The sequence below is a fragment of the Apaloderma vittatum genome, unplaced genomic scaffold (genome assembly GCF_000703405.1).
Source record: "Apaloderma vittatum isolate BGI_N311 unplaced genomic scaffold, ASM70340v1 scaffold17013, whole genome shotgun sequence".
NCBI lineage: Eukaryota > Metazoa > Chordata > Aves > Trogoniformes > Trogonidae > Apaloderma > Apaloderma vittatum.
In genome coordinates, this window is record NW_009706558.1 from 375 (window position 1) to 22,452 (window position 22,078).

Genomic DNA, 22,078 nt, shown 5'->3' on the forward strand with positions numbered 1-22,078 from the left:
AACGGGCTTTAAGGAGGAGGGTGTAGGTATTTCAACAAAAATTATGTATAAGTGAGTATGATTATGTAATGGTGTCTTCCCCAACAGCTTGAATATTTTTTTTTGAGTTTTGCTCTTAGTTTTCTTCAGTTCCTGCCAGATTTTCCAAATCGATTTGATTGTTACAAAATTGTCTTGGAAGATTTTTTCCACGTCTTCCTGTTTGTTAAATATTTGTAGATTGGTGTGCTCAAGACACAACTTGAAAGAGGTCGTCTCTCAACAGTTTTGAGATGGTTTCAGTTACATAGGCAATTCTTTGATTTGGACTGAAAAGTGAGATCTTAAATAGAAGCCTATAAGGGCTCAGTAACGGGATTTAGAATACTGTTGAAGGTAGTTTTTAGTTTGCATCATCTTTTCCGTGCTTGGAAGAGAACAAAATTATTTCCAAACCTAATAGACCTAATGCTTATGAGAGTGTTGAAGTACTGGAAATAAAGCTGCACAGGGCAAGCTAAATGTGCAAAAATAAGATAAGACATGAAAACATATAAACTATTTACGCTATAAAATACTACTTCAGTACAGGTCTGATTCTTCTTAATCTTTTCATGCTGAGCCGTGTCCTAAGGTCCAAATGTTGCAAGTAAACCGACATGTGTGGTATTGAAGTATGTATTTTGAGAAAGGCTGGTATGTTCTGACTGTAAGCTACATTTTCAGTGACTTTGAGTGCATATGTGTTGACATTAATAATATTCAATATATATGGTATGTTTCAAATCAACAGTGTTAAAGCCAAAACATACGAAGTTTACTAAATAGAGTAAAATATGGAAAAAAGGAATGATCAGTAGGATATTATTTCACAGAATCACAGAATGTTAGGGGTTGGAAGGGACCTCGAAAAATTGTCTAGTCCAACCCCCATTTCCCCCTCCTCTTTTTTTTTAAATCCCACTTCCTTTGCCATTTCTGCCTTTGACTTAAGGTTCTGTTTATGTCCTGGGTAACTAAATCATCGATCAAATACTGTGCTTTACACGGTGCATTTTTTACGCTTTGTGATTATTTTTTCTTAATTTGATTTCTAAGTGCTTTATTACATATGGTGTGAGCTTTTTCAACGAACTGCAGGGTTAGATCAAGGAAGGTAAACACGTGTTTGATCTCAAAGTAGTCTTTTCCAACTAAATACTTGGTGCTTTCTAAACTGGCAATGAGGCTAGCTCTGACTGCAGGGGCAGATGGACCTTTTAGGACCATCTGGTTAAAGGGATTTTGTGGCACATCGAATCAGTGTTCTTCTTCAGAGGACTTCATTTAAACTTAGAGACTGCATGGCATTTGCTGAAAATTACAGTGGCGAAAAGGGGGAGGTAGACCCTGCTCAGACTGGCTTTTATGGTACAGAAAACCAGCAAGTTTTGCTCTAAGACATTGAGAATACTCTTCAGTGCGCAAACAATTGTAGTCATGGTAATTTAAAGGAGCAGGTCAATAACGAGATCTGCACCCTCTTCGGTAAATACAGCCCTCTTGAAAATGAGGTGTAAAGTATGTAAAGCGTTGGTAAGGGCTATTAATAGGAAGATATTTGTGTATTAAAGCTTTTACAGCAGAAATTTTAAGCTGTTTTCAGGGACCCTGCCGAGGGTAGCAGCAGGAGGAGCCCGGGGCTACAGCCCAGCCTGTGGGCAGGAGGCTCGCCAGCTGCGTGCTCAGCCCGAGCCCGACGGTCAGTTCAGCGCAGGGCTCAGGTGATGGGAAAGCTTTTGCACTGCAGGATTTTTTATGTTGAAGTTGGTTATAACTATAAATGCACCATGCTACGAAACAGACAGTGTGTAGTTTCTGGTAACTGCTCTTTAGAAATGAGAAACAATGTCATTGCGCTCTAAAAACACTCAATGTTGTCCTTGGCAGCAATGGAAGCTCCAGGTATTTTTGCCTTTCACTCCAGTGTGGCATTGTATCAGGCTGCAAAAGGAATCAGAAACTGAATCTGCTTTTTGGAAAAGCAGAAATAGCTAAAAAAATTTGTGAGGAAAGTGTTTGAGTGGTACCAATTTCATAGGATGGCTTCACACACATGGCATACCTTGAGAGGACACTGGTGGACAGGATGGATGTGGTATGCCTCTGGAGATTGTCAGAGACCTCGGAGATTCCTGATTTAGCCGCAGTTTCTTTCTGCTGGTTCTCTGGGAAGTAATGTATTGGGGAGCAGCGTGTCTCAAGTTCTGGACTCGCTGGGGTCCCCTGTGCTGTGCAGGATTTTAGGGGGAGCTGGATGTCCCTGGGGACAGGATTCAGCAGGTGGTGGTGGCCAGCAGCATATGGCTTTTGTCAGGTTTCAGCTTCTCACAGGGTCAAGGCAGATACCATGAGACCTGTAACACAGAGGTGACTGTCCAGCTTACCCTGTGCTAGATATCTGCAGGAGTTTGGTCCAATCTTGCTATAACGGCACAATAGCGTTGGGGGAAATCCTTTTGCAATTTATTTGTTCTGAAGTGGAGAAGTGAACAACAATAACAAAAACCTACCGAACAGTTAAATTTAGGATTATTTATGAATAGAATTTCCTGTAGCTGTTGCAAATTGCCAAGTTTCCCTCGAGTTAATATAGCAGGCAATAGCACTTCAGATGGGAGAGGGTAAATCTCAGACTTGTTAACAACAGGACTTTTGAGACTCATGTCCTTCTCAAGAATTGTCCTTGCTATTCCTTCAGCCATGAGATGCAACTCCTGAGGGTTTTTTTGGCCATATAAATAATTGTTTGAACTGCAGAAATTCACATTGGATGGATAATTGTCTTTATCTATTGAATCAAATAAAATTCAGGTGAAAACAATATTTTTTTTTTATGGAGTTAGCTGTGCCTTGGTATACCTACATTATAATTATGTTTGTGGAAGACAGATTACTGTAACCTATTTTCCTGTTGCATTGCAACAGGTAGGGCAAAAGCATAGTTTAATTAGGTTCCTTATTTTTTGAGTTTAACTTGTTATAGTTCTTTCTGAAAGTTCCAAATTTCTAAGGTTATGGAGGGCCCTCAGTGTTGTTTAGAGTCAAACCCTGATACATAAAAAGCTCCCATTTGTCCTGTGTGAAGAGTAAGCTTTTACTTATCCAGAAGAATAGTAGACTCTTCCAAGATGATGGTGCAGGGAGGAATAGTCGTGATTAAATAATTAATAAAGGAAATAAATTTGAACTGCCAGAGTGAAAAGAAATGGATCCTGACTTTTTTTCCCTAAGCTGGTATCCAGTGGTGTATCACAGAGTTGTTTTATTTATTTTTTTTTTAATTTGTTCAAAGATAATACAGCTTTGCAATGTGTTAGAAAACACAATACGGTTTTATTAAATATTGTTTTATTAAATATTCTCAGATTTGACAGCTCATGCAGTTCTTTTGGACAGATTTGTTTAATTTTGCAAAATCAATTTCTTAATTGGCGATAACAATTTGATAGACTTCTAATGAGAGGATTACATCTGTTGAGAAAGCGTTGTGTTAGGGTAGTGGTGAGAAATATTACAGCGGTGTAAAACACATTCTCTGCTATTTCCATGGGAAGATGAGATACATTAACTGTTTGCTTTAGGCCATACAGTGGAAGTTTTCTGTACTGGATAGTATTTCAACTTAAGGAAAAACTGCTTGTAAACATTGCGGATTTTATAGTTTTATGAGTCATATTTGTTTCTTTAGAGATAACCTTTGAGATTGTACAGCAAACTGAGTTTGTCACTCATAGTAACATGAATATTACATTTTATGTGTATGTGTAAAAAGACCTGATTTTTTGTTCTGTTTTGTTTGTCTTTATCCCAGATATCGAAGCACAAATTCGAGAAATTCAAGGAAAAAAGCCTGCTCTTGATGAAGCACAAGGAGTAGGCCTTGATTCCACAGGATACTATGATCAAGAGATTTATGGTGGCAGTGACAGCAGGTTTGCTGGATATGTCACTTCGATTGCAGCAACTGAATTGGAAGATGTAAGTGGTTTTATGCATTTGTTTAGGGCATGCTTTCTGAGTATTTTTTGAATGAATTTTGAATCATTTTTTCATAGCAGTTGCTGAAGTAAAAGCAACTGTTGTCATTAAAATCATACTGGGCCAAATATGTCTGCACCTGGAAGATCTAAGGATGGCTGTACTTCATGAATTATGCTTGGAGAGTCATGTATGCCCAAGCAGGAGGCCAAAAGTTGTGGCCTTGTGCTTAATCAGTGTTACCTTTGACCGGAATAATTATCTTTGTTCTGGTATTGCTGCCAAGATGAAAAATTATGGCAAAAAAAACCCCAAAACAAAACCAGCAAACGTGGGCAAGCAAATATAAGTGACTATTTTAAGAATTCTGTTCGTACTTAATTTCAAATTTCAGAGCAATTTTTGAGAACTGGCTTTTTCACTGTATTATGTTCTTCTTATGTATCATGCTTTTAAGATGACTTGTGGTTAATTCCTAATGTGAAACATTTGACCGCGTTTTCAATTGCAGGAACAGTCAGTGACTCCAATTCTGACCATAAATACATGGGCAACTGTGTAGTACACTGAGTGAAGTACATTTTAAAGAGGAAGGAAGATTGTTATGTTCAGTTTAGTGCTAGTTGATAGAGTTTTTTAGCAATGTACTGTGTGTCATTTGTAGACTTCTAAGAATTCCTTAATTAAAAATTTCAGTTACACAGTCTTACGAAAACTAGTTCAGAGTTTTAAGAAGAGTTTTTCTTCTGTATTGTAAATTATTGCACAGAAACCAGCTGCTTCTGTGAGGAAATAGATGGTAAAAGCATCTTACACATTCTGAGTACTTGCTGTCGCCATTGTGATTGACAAGTTGCAAGTAAATTAACGTTAATGCACTTATTGATTTCTCCTTGTTTCTGAAGCTTTTTTTTATAGACTTATTTACTGAAGATTTGTTCTATAACTAGCTGGCTTTTAAGAAAAAATGGTTTGAATTTCTGTGTACTAGTTTTCCCAAGCAAGCTATCTAGTAGTGGTAATATGAAATACAGACCTTCTGTATAACTGGTGTCGACAACATACTTGACTAAATGTAGTGTAGTGCAGAATACCTGAGTCTTGTAAGAAAAAGTTATCTTTTTTTGTGATGTGGATATGTTTATCAAATTCGGCAGTGTAGGAGTTATAAAACAAGCTGTATGAAGAACCTTGCTAAAATTTGGAATTAACTATTCTACTTGTCCATTTTCATCTTTTCTGTGACCACAGTATGTAAATTTAACATTATTTTATCAAAATGTAATATCAGCATGACAAGTTGGCCATATCTTTTTGCTGACAGGATGATGATGACTACCCTTCCACAAGTTTACTTGGCCAGAAGAAGCCGGGGTACCATGCTCCAGTGGCGTTGCTTAATGACATACCCCAGTCTACCGAACAGGTACGTCTCAAATGAAGACACAGTAAAATACTGCTGCAGGTATTGGGCAAAAGAAGTGTTAAAGGTTTGTCTTCTAGAAATACAAGATGTATCTAAAGGGCTATGATATTTTTAAGTTTAAGTTTAGAATTCCACAGGCTGATAAAAATTGGCACTTGTGCATGTAAAGGCAGTGTGGGCATATATACTAAACAATTAAAAAATATTTTTTTGATAGATCATATACTTCAGAAGTGAAAATAACTGGAAAACTTAATGTCCTTCATGCTTCTGTTTTTTTAAAGAGAATGTAATCACTTAGAGTTTATTTTCCCAGAGTGTTTTTATGTGACATTTAAAAGCATATGAAGTAGCAGCAAGTTCCCCCGCACAAAGAAGGGAACATGTTGGCGACATGAAATGCTTTGGTAACAAGTGAATAGGTTTCTTAAAATAGAAAATTTTTGTCCAAAGTTATTTTATACAAAATTCTGTGTTTAAAAAAATTAAAATCCATTTACGGAAGTACAAATTATATTAGGAGAGTGTTTTGACATTCCTGCATAGTTGGGCTGAAAAATATAGTAGGCTTTTTGAGTACTGCTTCAAATGAATACAAACTTATGGTCACCAGACACTTTTCGTCTTGTTCTTCATACATATGTGACTAACAAGCTTTTTTTGGTTTTTAGTATGATCCTTTTGCAGAACACCGTCCTCAAAAGATTGCAGATCGGGAAGATGAGTACAAAAAGCACAGGCGGATGATGATAATTTCTCCTGAGCGTCTTGATCCTTTTGCAGATGGTAATTTTTTTTGACTTTTCCATACCCTTTATGAAATTTGCTGTCTTTAATTGTCTTTAGCCCTTTGATTTCTGTTGGCATGCTTATAAACTTAGTTTTGTTTTAAACATCCCCTTTTCATAGAGATTTGGTTGAAAACCTAGATGCCATATTCTTCATCTTTATAATACGAGTTTTCTTTCCAGGTAGAAGGACAAGAAAATAATGAGCCATTGCCATAGAAACACAAAGGGTTAAAGGTTTCTCTTTTCATTTTGTTTTGGGTTGTGCGTTATACTTTGAATGGCTTGTGTATTGAGTGCTCAGATTCTTTCAGTACCTTGAAAGTTTTCGTTCCAAGTCATAGATAGATGTGCAGGGTTAACTGCTTTTGAAGTGCTGGTTCTCAAAACGGAGCACCTAAACCTTACCAACCTGGGTAAACCTGGGTGGTGTGGCTAGAAGAAAGAAAAGCCTGTATAAGACTTGGATACTGCTGATAGTTCAAGTCTGTTCTGATAATTGGAGAGTGCGAGTCAGGAGAAGGGGTGTTAGTGGGTCTGACAGAAACTTTCGTCAGGTGAGTGAGTTTCACGTGTGGCAATAAGATGCCTGTTGGCTTAAAATTCGTAGCTGTTGTGCAGGTTTTACAAATGAGAATTTCAGCCTGCATGAATGAACAGGGATATTAATTATTTTACTTGCTTAATTGTAATTGATATAAAGATGTATTGTCAGAATTCACAGGCCCATACTAACTGTCCTTAATTTCTTTCCTACAGCAGTACTGCTATATGCCAGTCCTGTCTGCATTCTTAAGGGTGCAGTTCAACACATCCTGTGTAGATTATGGTGAAAAAGTATTCCAAAGGAAAGTCCTTTCAAAGCTAGTGTCAGAATGACACAGCCAATTGGGCAATGATCTTCAGCATAGAAATGTTCAAGGGGTTTATTTTTTTCCCTCAGTTATAATGCTATACCACTCGTATAGCCAATCTGCACATTTTTCTTAAAGAAAAGTGCTTTTCTTGACAAGTCTCATTTTCCTAAAGTCGGGCTTCTTGTAAAGTATTTAAAAGTTTAAATAATGCAAGATACACAGCATATGGTGTACAAACCCCCCATTACCTGTGAGTATTGTTGTGGTGGTATATGTACGGTATTGCGTTCAGCTCCCAAACACAATCGGGTACCTTGAAAGAGAAGAGGGGGAAAGTTTCATCAAACAGATGTTGGGGTTTTTGGTTTGGGTTTGGTTTTTGGTTGGTGATTTTTTTTTTAATTTTTTTTTTTTAAATGAAGCCCTTTTACAATATGACACTAGAAGATCTGGGAGACATGTCCAGATTTGTCAAACTTATAAATGGGTCTTTATGATAAAATGTTTTAAACATTACTTAGGTATGCAATAGTTATTTGTTTTGTCAGATAACAACTAGGATTTAGCAGCTTACACAAGGTAATGTTTTGAATATAAATATCTTTCCAAAGTGTTACTAATGGTAAAGAGATAATTTTCTAGGCTTCTATTCTGCTGCTTGAAGTCAGAACTGCTGATGGAGACAAAGGCACGAAAGTGTACGTATTCCGGATTAGCAACCCAGGAACCCATCACTTCTGAAGACTCTTAACTGTGTTGTCATTTTATCATTTATATCGGCTTTAAAATATTTGTTTCAAACTGCAGTAGTTATGTTTGTGTTCAAACAGGTTAAATTGATCAGCAAACTGAATAAACGTAAGATACATGTAATTTTAAAAAATTTCAATCAAAAAGTAAAATTAAATGATCATGGATTAGTATAATATTAGAGCAGGACAGTAGAAAAAGTCCATAGTTTCTGCTTATCCCGTACTCATTGTGCTCCTTTCCTGTTGCTGTTCTCTTCTGCAGGAGGGAAGACACCAGATCCTAAAATGAATGCCAGGACGTACATGGATGTTATGCGTGAACAGCATTTAACAAAAGAAGAGGTGTGTGGAGGGAGAGGGTTTTCCACTTGAATTTACTTTCATTTTACAGCCTTTCAAAGTGTGTTAAGGAAGTGGGAGTGGAAATTTTGGTGCCGCTTTGTCTTGACCTAAAAATCCTTTTCTTTGGAAAACCTTGTTCTTCACATATTGAGTCAGTAGAATTTAAAGATGAAAGTGTTGAAAAACATCTATTCAATATAATACCTAAACGATGGCGGGAGAAATAGTCTCAGTATATTTTAATCTGGGGTTTTTTAATGGCACTTTTTGTTATTTATTTTCTTTCAGAGGATGAGGAAAGAAAAACAAAACAGCTAACTGCCTCTGAGGGGTATTTGGTGGGAGATGTTTGTTTCTGTGAGCTTTGTGTAAAGGGAATCCAGGGAGGTTTTAAAAGGCTTTTGTTAAAGCACTTAGAACAGATGTTGCAATACGAAGAACTGGTGTAAGATTGACATTTCATTTTAAATGTTTAAGTGCGTGTTTAAGTGCGTACTTTATTTATCGCTACTAAAAATTCATTTGAAAGGAAAGAAGATATTGGTATACGGTTACATACAAGCTGTACAATTTTTTGTGTATTACCTGAGTGCCATCATATTATTTGGAGCAAGATCTTGAAGTTCCAGTGACTCACATTGATTTTTTTTCTACTTGACTTACCTTAATTGAGCAATTAGTTTATAATTTCGACAGTCTTACTGCTCATAGATCCATTGATAAGTGAAAACCAGTCTGGATTAGTGTGCTGGTTTAACAATGTCATCTCAGAATTTTAGATAAGACTTTCAGGCCTTTTTATGTTGTGGGATATATCTTACATGAACACATTTCTAACTCGTTCACCTTTAATTTGCATAAGTGGAACTTGTTTGACATAAATGTGCAGTGTTTTGAAGGCATATACATATAGGTGAGAGAAACAAGTAGTGCTCAGAATTCTCCACATGTTTGCATTGTTAATAGTAATGGCTTTTATAAGAAATCAGTTTTAAAACAGCCCCCCCAAACACATAGCTCTTTTGTCAGTATAGAAGAATTTGAACAGAGAATGAACTTAAAATTTAAAGTAGCTAATTGCATGTTGCTTGAGCAAAACCTCAAAATATGTCATAACAAGATGTGATACAGTTGAAAAATCGTTTTTAAGGGTATAACCTGAAGAGGCCTTGAGAAATCTGTTTCTTAGAATTCTTTTTTTGTGTCCTTGAACAGAGGGAAATTAGGCAACAGCTAGCTGAAAAAGCTAAAGCTGGAGAGCTTAAGGTCGTCAATGGAGCTGCATCTCAGCCACCTTCAAAACGCAAACGGCGTTGGGATCAGACCGCTGATCAGACTCCTGGTGCTACACCTAAAAAATTATCCAGCTGGGATCAAGCAGAGGTAATAATCTGAGCTTTCATTAGCTTACTGCAGAAGACATTTCAAAAGTTTCTCACTCTACTGAAAAAGAGTAACTAGCATTCTTTTGCTGTATTGTATGAGAGTTATTAATACTTTTTGTCTTTTATAGACTCCTGGGCATACGCCATCTCTGCGATGGGATGAAACTCCAGGCCGTGCCAAGGGTAGTGAAACTCCTGGTGCCACCCCAGGCTCCAAAATATGGGATCCGACTCCCAGTCATACACCAGCAGGAGCTGCAACACCCGGACGGGACACGCCTGGTCATGCAACACCGGGCCACGGAGGTGCCACTTCCAGTGCACGCAAAAATCGATGGGATGAAACACCTAAAACAGAAAGAGGTATTTATGGCCAACTGGAAAATGTGGTTTTGAGTGGTTGGTTGTGTAGGGTTTTTTTCCACGTTCAGTGAAGGGTAGATTCAAGAGTCAGGCAAGAAGCAATTCTATCCTGACATCTAGTGGTTGATGGAAGGTGATGGCTTTGTCTAAGCTCTGACGTTGCGTGCTGCCTGGTCGCTTAACTTTTGTCTGTGAGAGTGTGTTGGCTCAAAAAGCCATTCAGAGCTTTATGGTATATCAAGTGACTATTGCAGGTTGGGATTTTAAGGTGTAAAGGAGCTCACCTTGAATTGCTTTTTGGGATACATTTGTGCGTGTTGGTTTTGAAATGTTTAGGTTTTTTGGAGATGACTGTTTTCTCACTTGCCTAATCTGAATTAGGCTCACGTTGGAGAATGGTGAGATCCCATTGTTCTTTAATCCTTTTATCAAGGGAATACCTGGACTACTTTGTCCAATTCCTACAATATCTCAGTTCTTTTCTATTATTTAGGATTTTATATATTTGTGCTAAGATCCAGCAAGATGACATATTCTTTTCATAAAATGAAGTTCTCTCTTGGACATTTTTAGTGTCATGCCTGTGTTTTTTCAGTAGTCTTCATTTTTTATTGAGAGTATTTGTTTATCTGATACTTGCTGATTTGTGTAGACATGAGGACAAGATACTGAAAATGGGTTTGGATATTGGCACTCTAGTTGGAGTAGATACCGTTCAGCTTTCTGCAAGAATTGTTTTGGTTTTCCTTAGATACTCCGGGACATGGCAGTGGCTGGGCTGAGACGCCTCGTACTGATCGAGGAGGTGATTCCATTGGTGAGACACCAACTCCAGGAGCAAGTAAAAGAAAGTCACGGTGGGATGAGACCCCAGCCAGCCAGATGGGAGGCAGCACTCCTGTTCTGACACCGGGCAAGACACCCATTGGTACCCCAGCGATGAACATGGCAACTCCTACACCAGGTAAGCATGGTCCATTCTCTAAGGCTTCACTTCCTTTTGTGGAAATGAAGCATTTACCTTTTTCTATTTTGAAATAGCCTTCTGTCTGATGTGTTCTCCTGCATGCACGAAAGCAGTCAGCATATGCTTAGTTGCCTGTTTTTAGTGCCCAGGGGAATCATGGCTAAGGTTCTTTGTCTGCTTCTCCTCAATTTAGTTGGTAAAAAATTGATAAAGGTCTAAGTTTGATATCTTACTGGCCAAAGATTTCAAGTGCTATGGAAACTTTGGCTCAAGAGAGCGCTTAAAGGTTAAATAGGGAAGTCATCTGCATACAGAGATTTGGTAAATATAACCTTTTTTTTTTTTTTTCTCCCGTGTATAGGTCATATCATGAGCATGACTCCTGAGCAACTGCAGGCTTGGCGTTGGGAAAGGGAGATTGATGAGAGAAACAGACCGCTTTCTGATGAAGAATTGGATGCTATGTTTCCAGAGGGATATAAGGTAATTCTTTTGGATTGGAATACAGCAGACCAGGGCTTTTTTTATTTTTTTTTTTTTTGCCAGGGCATATTGCTCCTTTTTTTTTTTTTTTTTTTTTTAAAACAGGTTGTCCGAGAAGTAGAATGTTTCACATTAAGTATTGATTGCAGATGTTTGTTCAGTTCAGCTAGTGATTTATTGTAAAACCATTAGAAAGGGAGAACTAAAGGTGATCTCAAAGGCCAGCTGTTATGCTTGTCAGGGCCAGGAATGAGCTCTGAATGGACTGATAAAAATGTGAAGAAGAGATAAAAATATGAAGGTGGGATCTAATGTATGCAGTAACACTTGTTCGAATTCCGAGATAAATAAAATGGAAGATACAAGTTTGGTGATGTTTGATGCTTTCCTCCTCTTAGATCTGTTGTGCTAAGATAAATGTTGTTCTTTCTCCTGCAGGTTCTTCCCCCTCCAGCTGGTTACGTACCTATTCGCACCCCAGCTCGTAAGCTTACAGCAACTCCCACACCTCTGGGGGGTATGACTGGATTCCACATGCAGACGGAAGACCGGACTATGAAGAGTGTTAATGACCAGCCTTCTGGCAATCTTCCATTCCTAAAACCAGATGATATCCAGTACTTCGATAAACTGCTGGTAAGGGAGATTGCCCTCCTGCTGATTAGTGTTTCCTGATTTCTTTTGAATATGTAGCAATGCCTATTTGTTTGTCTGGAATTTTTTTGTAGGTTGATGTTGATGAATCGACTCTGAGTCCTGAAGAACAGAAGGAGAGAAAAATAATGAAATTACTTCTGAAAATAAAGAATGGCACACCTCCCATGAGAAAGGTAAGATGAATTGTCAGATGCATTTATGTAACTTCGTTTTTCAAAAATCTACATTTGTTTTCAGGTTTAGTTTCAACTGTCTCTGGAATTCTCTGTAAGATAATCTCCTAAACTAAAGTGCTTTCTTTCTCTTCTAAATCCGTGTGGCATTTTGTTTGTTATTCAATGTAATTCAACATTACTGCTCTGTGTACAGTACTGTCAGTCACTAAAGAGTATATGGTTTACAATTTTTTTTAACTTAAATTTCGAGAAGCTAGATTTATAGTGGATTTTGCTTACAGTGCTTTGTAATTTTCTGGAGTTTGCTCCTTACAGTTAAATTAGCAGTGCAGCTTTTAATTAAGTTTCAGCCTTACACATTGTATAATTTGTTAAGTCTTTTGTGCACAAGGCACTGGGCTGCCTAGATGGACGTACCTGCTGCAGAAGGTGGCTTTTTAGATGGAGCCATTCTTAAACTGGACCAGGAGCAGGCTTTTCTTGAAACTGAGCACTGGGAGCTAACAGCGTGTTTCTATTCACACATTTGGTTTTAAACAGATCAGCATAAAATTCGAGTTTTGTAGTGGTAGGAGCAAATATTTTGAAACCTGTGAATGACACTTTGACTTGGTTAGCATCCCCCTGTTTTGCAATTGTTCAGTGTTGTTTTCCGTAGTTTAACTGGTAGGCTCTTTGGGTTTTTTTAGGCCGCGTTGCGACAAATTACTGATAAAGCTCGAGAATTCGGAGCAGGACCGTTGTTTAATCAGATTCTGCCTCTGCTGATGTCACCAACGCTTGAAGATCAGGAGCGTCACCTGCTTGTCAAAGTCATTGATAGAATTCTCTACAAGCTGGATGACTTGGTCCGACCATATGTACACAAGGTCCGTTGCCGTTTACGGTTTCGTCTTTAGTTTGCTTTTTCTGATCATTGCTGGGAGAAGTGTCTGTTCTAGTCTCACATCAAAGGGCATGGTTTTATGTTTGTTTAATTCAATTGACCTTGTGTTTATTCTTAAGCCAAACAAAGTTTTTGTGGTGTCATTGAAGGTGGATGCTTTATAGTATGAAGGCATGATGTAAAACAATGTATGCACGTTTGGGGGTTTCCAAAGGGATCTTACCTGATCCGGTCCAGGTCTGTTAGAGATAGAGAGCTGTAAAAAGAGTGTAATAAATTTGATTGGTTTCCAGTCATAAAGCTTTAAGCTTGGATCCATGGAATCATCTCTGTTTCATGGGATCTAGTAGAGCCAGAAATACTAATAAAAGTATTAATGAAAGAAAATGTTAATTTGTTCATCTTTTTCAGATCCTTGTCGTCATTGAACCGCTGCTGATTGATGAAGACTACTATGCTCGAGTGGAAGGCAGAGAAATTATTTCAAACTTGGCTAAGGTAAAGTTCCAGCCTTCTGTTAAGGCACCAAGTTAGCTTCTGTGTAGCTGCGTGTTTGTAGATGTGACAGCAGAATTAACTGTGCTGGTCATAGATTTCGGCTGATATGCTTTGTGTGTTTTTCCTTCAGGCTGCTGGTTTGGCCACAATGATCTCTACAATGCGACCTGATATTGATAATATGGATGAATATGTCCGAAATACAACAGCTCGAGCCTTTGCCGTCGTTGCCTCTGCTTTGGGCATTCCTTCTCTGTTACCCTTCTTGAAAGCTGTCTGTAAAAGCAAAAAATCCTGGCAGGCTAGGCACACTGGCATCAAGATTGTGCAGCAGATTGCTATTCTTATGGGTTGTGCTATCCTGCCTCACCTCAGGAGCTTGGTTGAAATTATTGAACATGGTAAGTTCTGCTTTCCCAAGCAAAAGTTGTTTCATTTGCTTGATATTTGGAAACTTTTTCATACCCCGGTGAGGCACAGTGATAGTAAGGTCCTTGTTCTGTGTGTTCTTTTGACACTGAGAAACAGTTCAGCTAAAAGAGGAATATTGGTTCAGTTTTCCCGAAAAGAAGTTAATCTCTTTTATACTGCCCCTCTATTTTTTGCTATTTTGAGCTTCTGTCCAGAAACATACAAGAACTGGTACTAAACACTGTTTTCTTACAGGTCTGGTGGATGAGCAACAGATTTTTGAGCTTATGTCCAGAAACGTACAAGAACTGGTACTAAACACTTTTTTCTTACAGGTCTGGTGGATGAGCAACAGAAAGTTCGCACCATCAGTGCGTTGGCTATTGCTGCTTTGGCCGAGGCAGCTACACCCTACGGTATTGAGTCATTTGATTCTGTTCTGAAGCCTTTATGGAAGGGTATACGTCAACACAGAGGAAAGGTATATCTAAAATATTTCCTTTACTTTGAACTCAAACGGGTGTATATCTTCTGCAACTCCCTAGAGACATATTTCTGTCTTTAAATAGGGTTTGGCTGCCTTTTTGAAGGCTATTGGTTACCTGATTCCACTCATGGATGCTGAGTATGCGAACTATTACACCAGAGAAGTCATGCTAATCCTTATCCGAGAGTTTCAGTCTCCTGATGAGGAGATGAAAAAGATTGTGTTGAAGGTATGTCAGAATGCATTAATACTGAATTTCCTTTTCTTAAAAAAACAAAAAAAAAACAAAAGAAAACACCCCAAACCCAAACCACACCCCCAAAACCCAAACCCTACACAGACTTGAAACTGTTGGATTTTTATTTCCTATCAGGTGGTAAAGCAGTGTTGTGGTACGGATGGTGTTGAAGCAAACTACATTAAAACGGAGATCTTGCCACCTTTTTTCAAACACTTCTGGCAGCACAGAATGGCATTGGACAGAAGAAACTACAGACAGGTATTTTGAGTTTTTTAGTTGGAAAGTTTAATTTAGAGTAGAACAAAACTCACACTGGAATGTTCGTTCAGGCTAGATACGTGTATGTTCTGAAACTCAGTTTTGTTTGGGCTGGCAATTTAAAAGTTGCATAGCTAGAACATTCACAGGTTCTCCGGAGGCCATCAAGGCGTTTTACATCAGTGAGTATGAGTCTACGTCAGTTGTAAGGTGGGGTAGTTTGCCCCATGTGCACTGTTTTTAGAAATCAGAGTGTTTTTAACAGTTGTTCGTTGTAGGCTTAGCGTGCACGATACTGTTTCTTGTGTTCAGACCATTAAAATTTATTTCCAACTTGTATAAACTGTATTTTAACAATGCATGCTTATACAACTTCTGTATATTTCAGCTGGTTGATACAACTGTGGAGCTGGCAAATAAAGTTGGAGCAGCAGAAATTATTTCTAGAATCGTGGATGATCTGAAAGATGAGGCTGAGCAATACAGAAAAATGGTCATGGAGACAATCGAGAAGATCATGGGAAATCTGGGGGCAGCAGACATTGATCATAAGCTGGAAGAACAGCTTATTGATGGTATCCTGTACGCCTTTCAGGAACAGACCACAGAGGTATGGCCAAGGGTCTTCAGTGTTTGGTTCACTTGAATTGAATGCTAGCTTACTTAGTTTTACAGAAACATGCACTTCCAAGTCAGATTGGACCCTTTTTCAGATGAAATGAAATCCAGAAACAAGCTCTGTGATGTTAACATTTTAATAGTAATTTTAGATGATGCTAAGTTTAACTAAAATGTAGTGTTGCCATTGGTATGACTCTCCTCTGTTGTTTTTACACTCAGGATTCCGTGATGCTGAATGGTTTTGGCACGGTGGTTAATGCTCTAGGCAAAAGAGTTAAACCTTACTTGCCCCAGATCTGCGGTACAGTGCTGTGGCGTTTGAACAACAAATCGGCTAAAGTTAGGCAGCAGGCTGCTGACCTGATCTCTCGCACCGCCGTTGTCATGAAGACTTGTCAAGAGGTACTGCATTGACTTTTCCTGACACATGTGCTGTAATTTGTCATAGCAGTGAGAGCGGGGGGAAAAATTAACTTCTCTGTCTTTTTTACTTGGTTGTAGGAAAAACTGATGGGCCACTTGGGTGTTGTGTTGTATGAGTACCTGGGTGAAGAGTATCCTGAAGTGCTGGGCAGCATACTCGGAGCACTTAAGGCTATTGTGAATGTTATAGGTATGTTTGGGTATTGACGGCGTGCCTCTTCCAAGAGGAAGAGGAGAAGGCGTTGTGAAACTAAGTATGCCTCTTTGAATTGCAGGTATGCACAAGATGACACCACCAATCAAAGATCTGCTGCCTCGGCTTACACCTATTTTGAAGAACAGACATGAGAAAGTACAGGAGAATTGCATTGACCTTGTTGGACGCATTGCTGACCGGTAAGCTGATGACTGATAAAACACTTGACCCTCTGTGTGGGCAATTACTGTAGCAAAAGCTAAGGTTGAGTATCAGGTTTGTATCTGGTTGTTTATTGTCATATCTCTCGATACTTCCTGGGTTGCGCATAAAGCTTAAGATGAGATATTTAGCAGATGGTCTGTTGAATGTATTGTAATTATATTATTTTACAAACACTTTGTAAGAAGTGCATGGTCCATTTTTGCAAACTCAGAATGCACGCAGTATGAAAAATGTCATATCTGTCGATACTTCCTGGGTTGCGCATAAAGCTTGAGATATTTAGCAGATGGTCTGTTGAATGTATTGTAATTATATTATTTTACAAACACTTTGTAAGAAGTGCATGGTCCATTTTTGCAAACTCAGAATGCACGCAGTATGAAAAATTTCAAGTATGCTGCTAACCAGTGCAGGTGTAGTACCAACAGATACTGAATTAAGGAAGTAGATGAAGCAGTGTCCCTCTGCTCATAGCAAAAGAATGGGTGCTGCAATTTATGTGGTTTTATTTCACAAGTTCTAAGGTAATTCACTTTGCTCTCTCTCAGAGGTGCAGAGTATGTTTCTGCAAGAGAATGGATGAGGATCTGCTTTGAACTGCTTGAATTACTAAAAGCTCACAAGAAAGCTATTCGTAGAGCCACAGTGAACACGTTTGGTTATATCGCGAAAGCTATTGGGTAAGTTGATTCAATGCTTATCTGCTGCTACACACAGTTACCTAAGAGGAATGATTGTGAGTTTTCTCGTGAGGAATACTCAAACTTCTCTACGTTTATAATATGTTAAATGTATAGGCTTGATTTTATTTGTTTTGTCGAAGCAGGGCACAGTCAACTATTCTTTATTAGCATAAGGTGCTGCACTTCAGAACAAAATGAATAGATAGTGAGGTTCGTAGTAAGAGCAAATTGTTGGTAGTAGGAGCTGTTTGTCTCATGAATTTTCGATACTGTGATAGACATCTAGGTCCTCTATTCTTTCATAAACTCTCCTTTAAATACTCAGTCTCCTGTTTTTCCTCAAATTATTATTTCTGTTGATCTGGAAAGGATTTTTTTTGCCACTAAGGTGATACTGCAAGTCAGCAAATTGTAGGATGAGGGACAGTTCCCATCTTTGAGCATGCTGGTAAATAAGGGACTGATCACTGACTTAGTGCAGATACAGCGAGCGAGCAACGTCATGACTGTGCTTACCTATACAGGACATTGCCTGCCTCGGTCAGTGTGTATGTTTTGTGCAAGTTGGCAATGGCCTGCTATCCTCCAGAGTTTACAGAAGGCAGGAAAAAAGTTGAGTCTAGAGAAAGTAAAAAAATAGTGGTTATGAAAATAAGATCATGCAGTTGCTTAAGCTGTTTTACAGTTTGGTGGTTTAAGTTGTTTTCCAGTTATCTAAACTTCTTTTAAGGACTAAGCCATGCTTTTCCACCACTTGGTGTTTGAAACTCAGCTAATTTTATTCACATCCTCACTGAATCTGTTGACGTGGACGCATGCGTTATCTCTTCCAGACCCCACGATGTGCTGGCTACACTACTAAATAACTTGAAAGTACAGGAGAGGCAGAACAGAGTGTGTACTACAGTAGCAATTGCTATTGTAGCTGAAACGTGCTCGCCTTTCACAGTGCTGCCTGCACTCATGAACGAATACAGAGTCCCCGAGCTGAATGTCCAGAATGGTGTGTTAAAATCTCTCTCTTTCCTGTTTGAATACATTGGAGAGATGGGAAAAGATTACATTTACGCCGTTACACCATTGCTTGAAGATGCTCTGATGGACAGGTGAGTGGCATCTGTGGTACAGTTAGCCGTGGCCAGATTTTTAAGTATATATCTGGGTCTTAGCAATAGCAAATATGCATAGTGTCCTTGTTTGGTAAAGATGTTAAGTGACCAGCATAATTTGGGAGTCACTGTCTGCAAATAATTCAGATTATATACTCCTATTTTACTAATGCCTTTGAAGATTAAAATGATACAAGCACCTTAAGTGAGAAAAGACTTCTTGCCTTCAAACTGCTTTTGATAAATTCTGTAGTTAGTGGGTTTGCTGCAGAATTAGCACACACTAGTTTTCTGAAAAGTCTTTTTGTAATTTGTACTCTGCCTCTTGCTGCTAGTAAGTATAGGCTTAAAATGTGTGTTAGCATTCTCCAAGTGTAATCGGAAAGAGATATTATGCTTGTCCAATCTTGTTGCTTCCAAGTATGTTTTATTAACGGGCCATTGTTCTCTTTGCAGGGATCTTGTACACAGACAAACAGCCAGTGCCGTGGTGCAACACATGTCCCTTGGTGTTTATGGGTTTGGCTGTGAAGATTCTCTTAACCATTTGTTAAATTACGTATGGCCTAATGTGTTTGAAACCTCTCCTCACGTCATTCAGGCAGTTATGGGAGCTCTGGAGGGCCTCAGAGTCGCTATCGGTCCCTGCAGGATGTTGCAGTATTGTTTACAGGTACGTCCTGGTGTGTGCTGGGGCAGCGGGGACAGTAATGGTCAGGTAGGACTCTCTCCAGAAGATAAAAAAGCCAACTGAAATGGTTTCTGGCAAAGGAAAACAATGTGGCTTTTTGCCACTCTAAAGTATTCTTTAAACGTGGTGTTCGTTGTCCAAGACTTCAAAAATTGATATATGCAGTAAGGAGAGATTTTGGGGTAGTGAGATAGCTGATGGCAGTGAGGAACTCGCAGAAAAGTAACAGATGACTGAGAATATATATTGGCTAAAATAGCTGGAACTCTGACATATGAAATGGAAGCATCTCAAATTTTGAGGACACTAACGATTGGGGAGTAACAACAGTGTAAGGGGTCATGAGGACAAGTAACAAGTGAGAGAAATAGGATAGGCTTAATATTAAATCAACATTATTTGTCGTTAGCCAAGAGTAAGACGTTTGCAACTGTGTAAGAGTAAGGCACTGAACAGTGCTCTGAGAAGCATTTGTACCGTGACATCGGCACTAGTCGGGTCAGGTTCTGGGAGCGGGTCTGTGGTGGTGAAATGAGCAGGCTCCTGCTCTGTCTTACCTGCACGTCGCAGTTCTTGCTGCCTTCTCTGTGGAACTTAAACTCACAGAAGAGGCGAGAGGCAGGGGTGATTGTAGTGCAGGTCAGCAGAGAAGACACGACAGCATTTTACGAATTACTTACAGGTACAGAAAGTTTTTTATGTGGGGGGCCTCAGCATAAATATACATCAGTAGGCGAATGTTTTGCAGTTGCTATTTGTATATTTTTCTGTAGAACTGTGGGGATTTTGGGGGGTTTTTTGTTGTTTTTTTTTTAAGAGCTTTCACATTCTGCTCATTGTTTTTAGGTTAAATCATAGTTTATTTTATGTATTCCTATCTATCTCTCACTGCACAAATCACAACCAGGCGAGCCAAAGATAATACTTGGTTCCAACTAAATATACTGCAGCAGGTTTTAATTTTAATTTTAAAACACAACTAGAATTTCATTCAATGGATGTTCTCCCAGATAGAAAAATCTGTCTCTAAATAACACTGTCTTCCTGCTTGCTGGTTTAGTTAGTCAGAAAATGGGGAATGACAGATGTAATGTGTCTTCTTTGTTATTAGCAATATTAGTTACTATAATTGCCTTTTAAAATGCTTATTGTGCAAAAGTTAATTAAATTTGTTAACAGATGTTTAGACCTTAAGCTTGTAGTAAATTTTCTTCTATTCTGTTTTCCAGGGTTTGTTTCACCCTGCCAGGAAAGTCAGGGATGTTTATTGGAAGATCTATAATTCGATTTACATCGGATCACAGGATGCTCTGATAGCTCATTATCCCAGAATCTATAATGACGAAAAGAACACCTATATTCGTTACGAACTTGATTACATCTTATAATCTTCTTGTTCAGTTGTTTGTGTTTAATGCACAGCTGTTCTTCAGTTAAATGCTTCAGATTTGGTGATGTAAAATTTTAAAATATCGGAGATCAGTATAGAGCTGGTCAGAGGCAGAGCTAGGAATCCAGTAGCATGATTTTTTTAAATATGTCCTTGTTTTTGATGTTAAACAGTTAAAGCCAGTAGTGACCAAGAAAACAGTGATTATGATATACTGGAGGGATTTCGTTTTGGATTCATCTTTATGAAGATTTAGATTTAATTCCTTGTGTTTAAAGGGGAAGTTTATTTGAGAAATAAACATTTGTGTATAAAAACTAATTTGTGTGTGTTTTTTGGACAGAGGGGCTTGTAAAACGAGTCCCTTTGGATTAAGTATTTGTTCATGTAATAAATAGGTGAAATAAAACCATTTTAACCCTTTTTGTCATCCCCTAGCTTTTGAATAAATAAGAAAACCATACAAACTGTAGTTAACGTGTGTATCTTTGTCCTGCAATAACAGAGCTTTAGTCTGGCTGATGGTTGCGGTAGCAGCACTGTGTTTTCACGGGAAAAGTAGTGTTTAATTGCTTGCTTCACCTGCAGTATCCTCGTTGTGGGGATGGCTTAGGTTGGTCAAGAAGTTAAGCGGTTTATTTTGAGTGATGTGTTTAAAATCAGTTGTGCAAATTTGCATGTTGGTCAGATTTAATACGTCTTTTAGCGTGTATGGCTGTATAAAAAGCCAAATGATATTTATGGGCCATGCTGTAATTGTTATGAGGAGCCCCAGCACCTGAGAGGAGGCGGTTCCGAAGTGTGTGTGTGTGACGTGGGAAGTGTTTTCAGCTTGAGATAAGAAGAGGTTTTTATTTGCTCACTTGCCTTTTTCCTTCTGTGCGTGTGCTAAAAGAAGAAAGGTCTTAATATCTGACAGCAAACCACGTTAAACACAAGGTTAAATAATTCCAGTAGTACTGTACACTATCGTAGGTTTATAATAATACAAAAGTTCGTTGGCTCTCAGGCGTGTTCTGAGAACCCTTGATTCAAGTTGGGCGATTAAGTTCCCTCTTACCAAGTTCATTGCGATGTTAGCTGACTTGTCTGCTGCTTTACATAAACACAAGAAAGCTCTTTAGCTGTTCATATAAGAAAATTCCACCCTGCCTTTCAAGGCCTGAGGTGTTGTTAGGGCCTTGGGGTGATGAAGCAGAACCTTGGGACCCTTTTGGTGTTGAAGGCACTGATTTGTCAGGAAATGAAAAAGGTGACTCTTTTCCCTGCAGTGTGCTTTACTCACATGTGTTAGGTGGAAACAGCTGGAACTCCTTGAAGGCTTTATTGCTGAGCTGTTCCCTTGGAGAGTAATACGCATTGTAGTCTATTTCGAGTGATTTCTCATTCAATAATATTGTTTTTATTGCAGGTGGCCTGCTCAGATGTTCAGTCCGTCAGTAGTTCTGCAAGACAGGACCAATAAGTGCCAACAGAGAGGGGTGGAGGGCTGAAAAAAAAAATCCCGCTGAGTTTAGAGAGATGAGCCAAAAGAGCTCTGAAACAGGTAGGAGTGGATGATGGCTCATAGCCTTTAGATGACTCTTAGAAAAAGAGTGATTTTTTTATTTTTATTTTTTTTTTTAAACAAGTGAAATTGTAAAAAGTTTTGTACTCGGATGGAGGGGAGCAACTTGAGCTTGTTCTCATTTTCGTAACTTTCAAGTTCAGCACTTTAATTCTCAAAAGCATTTTCATAAATCTTGAAGATAGAAACCGCTTTTC

At 38.6% G+C, this 22,078-nt stretch overlaps 1 protein-coding gene across 1 annotated transcript; it reads left to right on the forward strand.

The window, feature by feature from the left end:
* The first annotated feature begins 638 nt into the window (after positions 1–638).
* SF3B1 (splicing factor 3b, subunit 1, 155kDa) lies at positions 639–20,786 on the forward strand. The gene is made up of 26 exons (XM_009865847.1): positions 639–675; positions 1,625–1,720; positions 3,833–3,999; positions 5,324–5,425; positions 6,097–6,211; positions 8,085–8,164; positions 9,380–9,547; positions 9,678–9,912; positions 10,664–10,876; positions 11,241–11,362; positions 11,801–11,998; positions 12,091–12,192; positions 12,885–13,064; positions 13,493–13,579; positions 13,710–13,980; positions 14,326–14,471; positions 14,560–14,706; positions 14,851–14,976; positions 15,365–15,586; positions 15,817–15,999; positions 16,099–16,210; positions 16,296–16,416; positions 16,990–17,121; positions 17,958–18,230; positions 18,690–18,906; positions 20,154–20,786. Exons 1-26 carry the CDS (start codon positions 639–641, stop codon positions 20,310–20,312), a joined length of 4,011 nt encoding a protein of 1,336 aa, XP_009864149.1. The 3' UTR covers positions 20,313–20,786.
* The last annotated feature ends 1,292 nt before the right edge of the window (positions 20,787–22,078 follow it).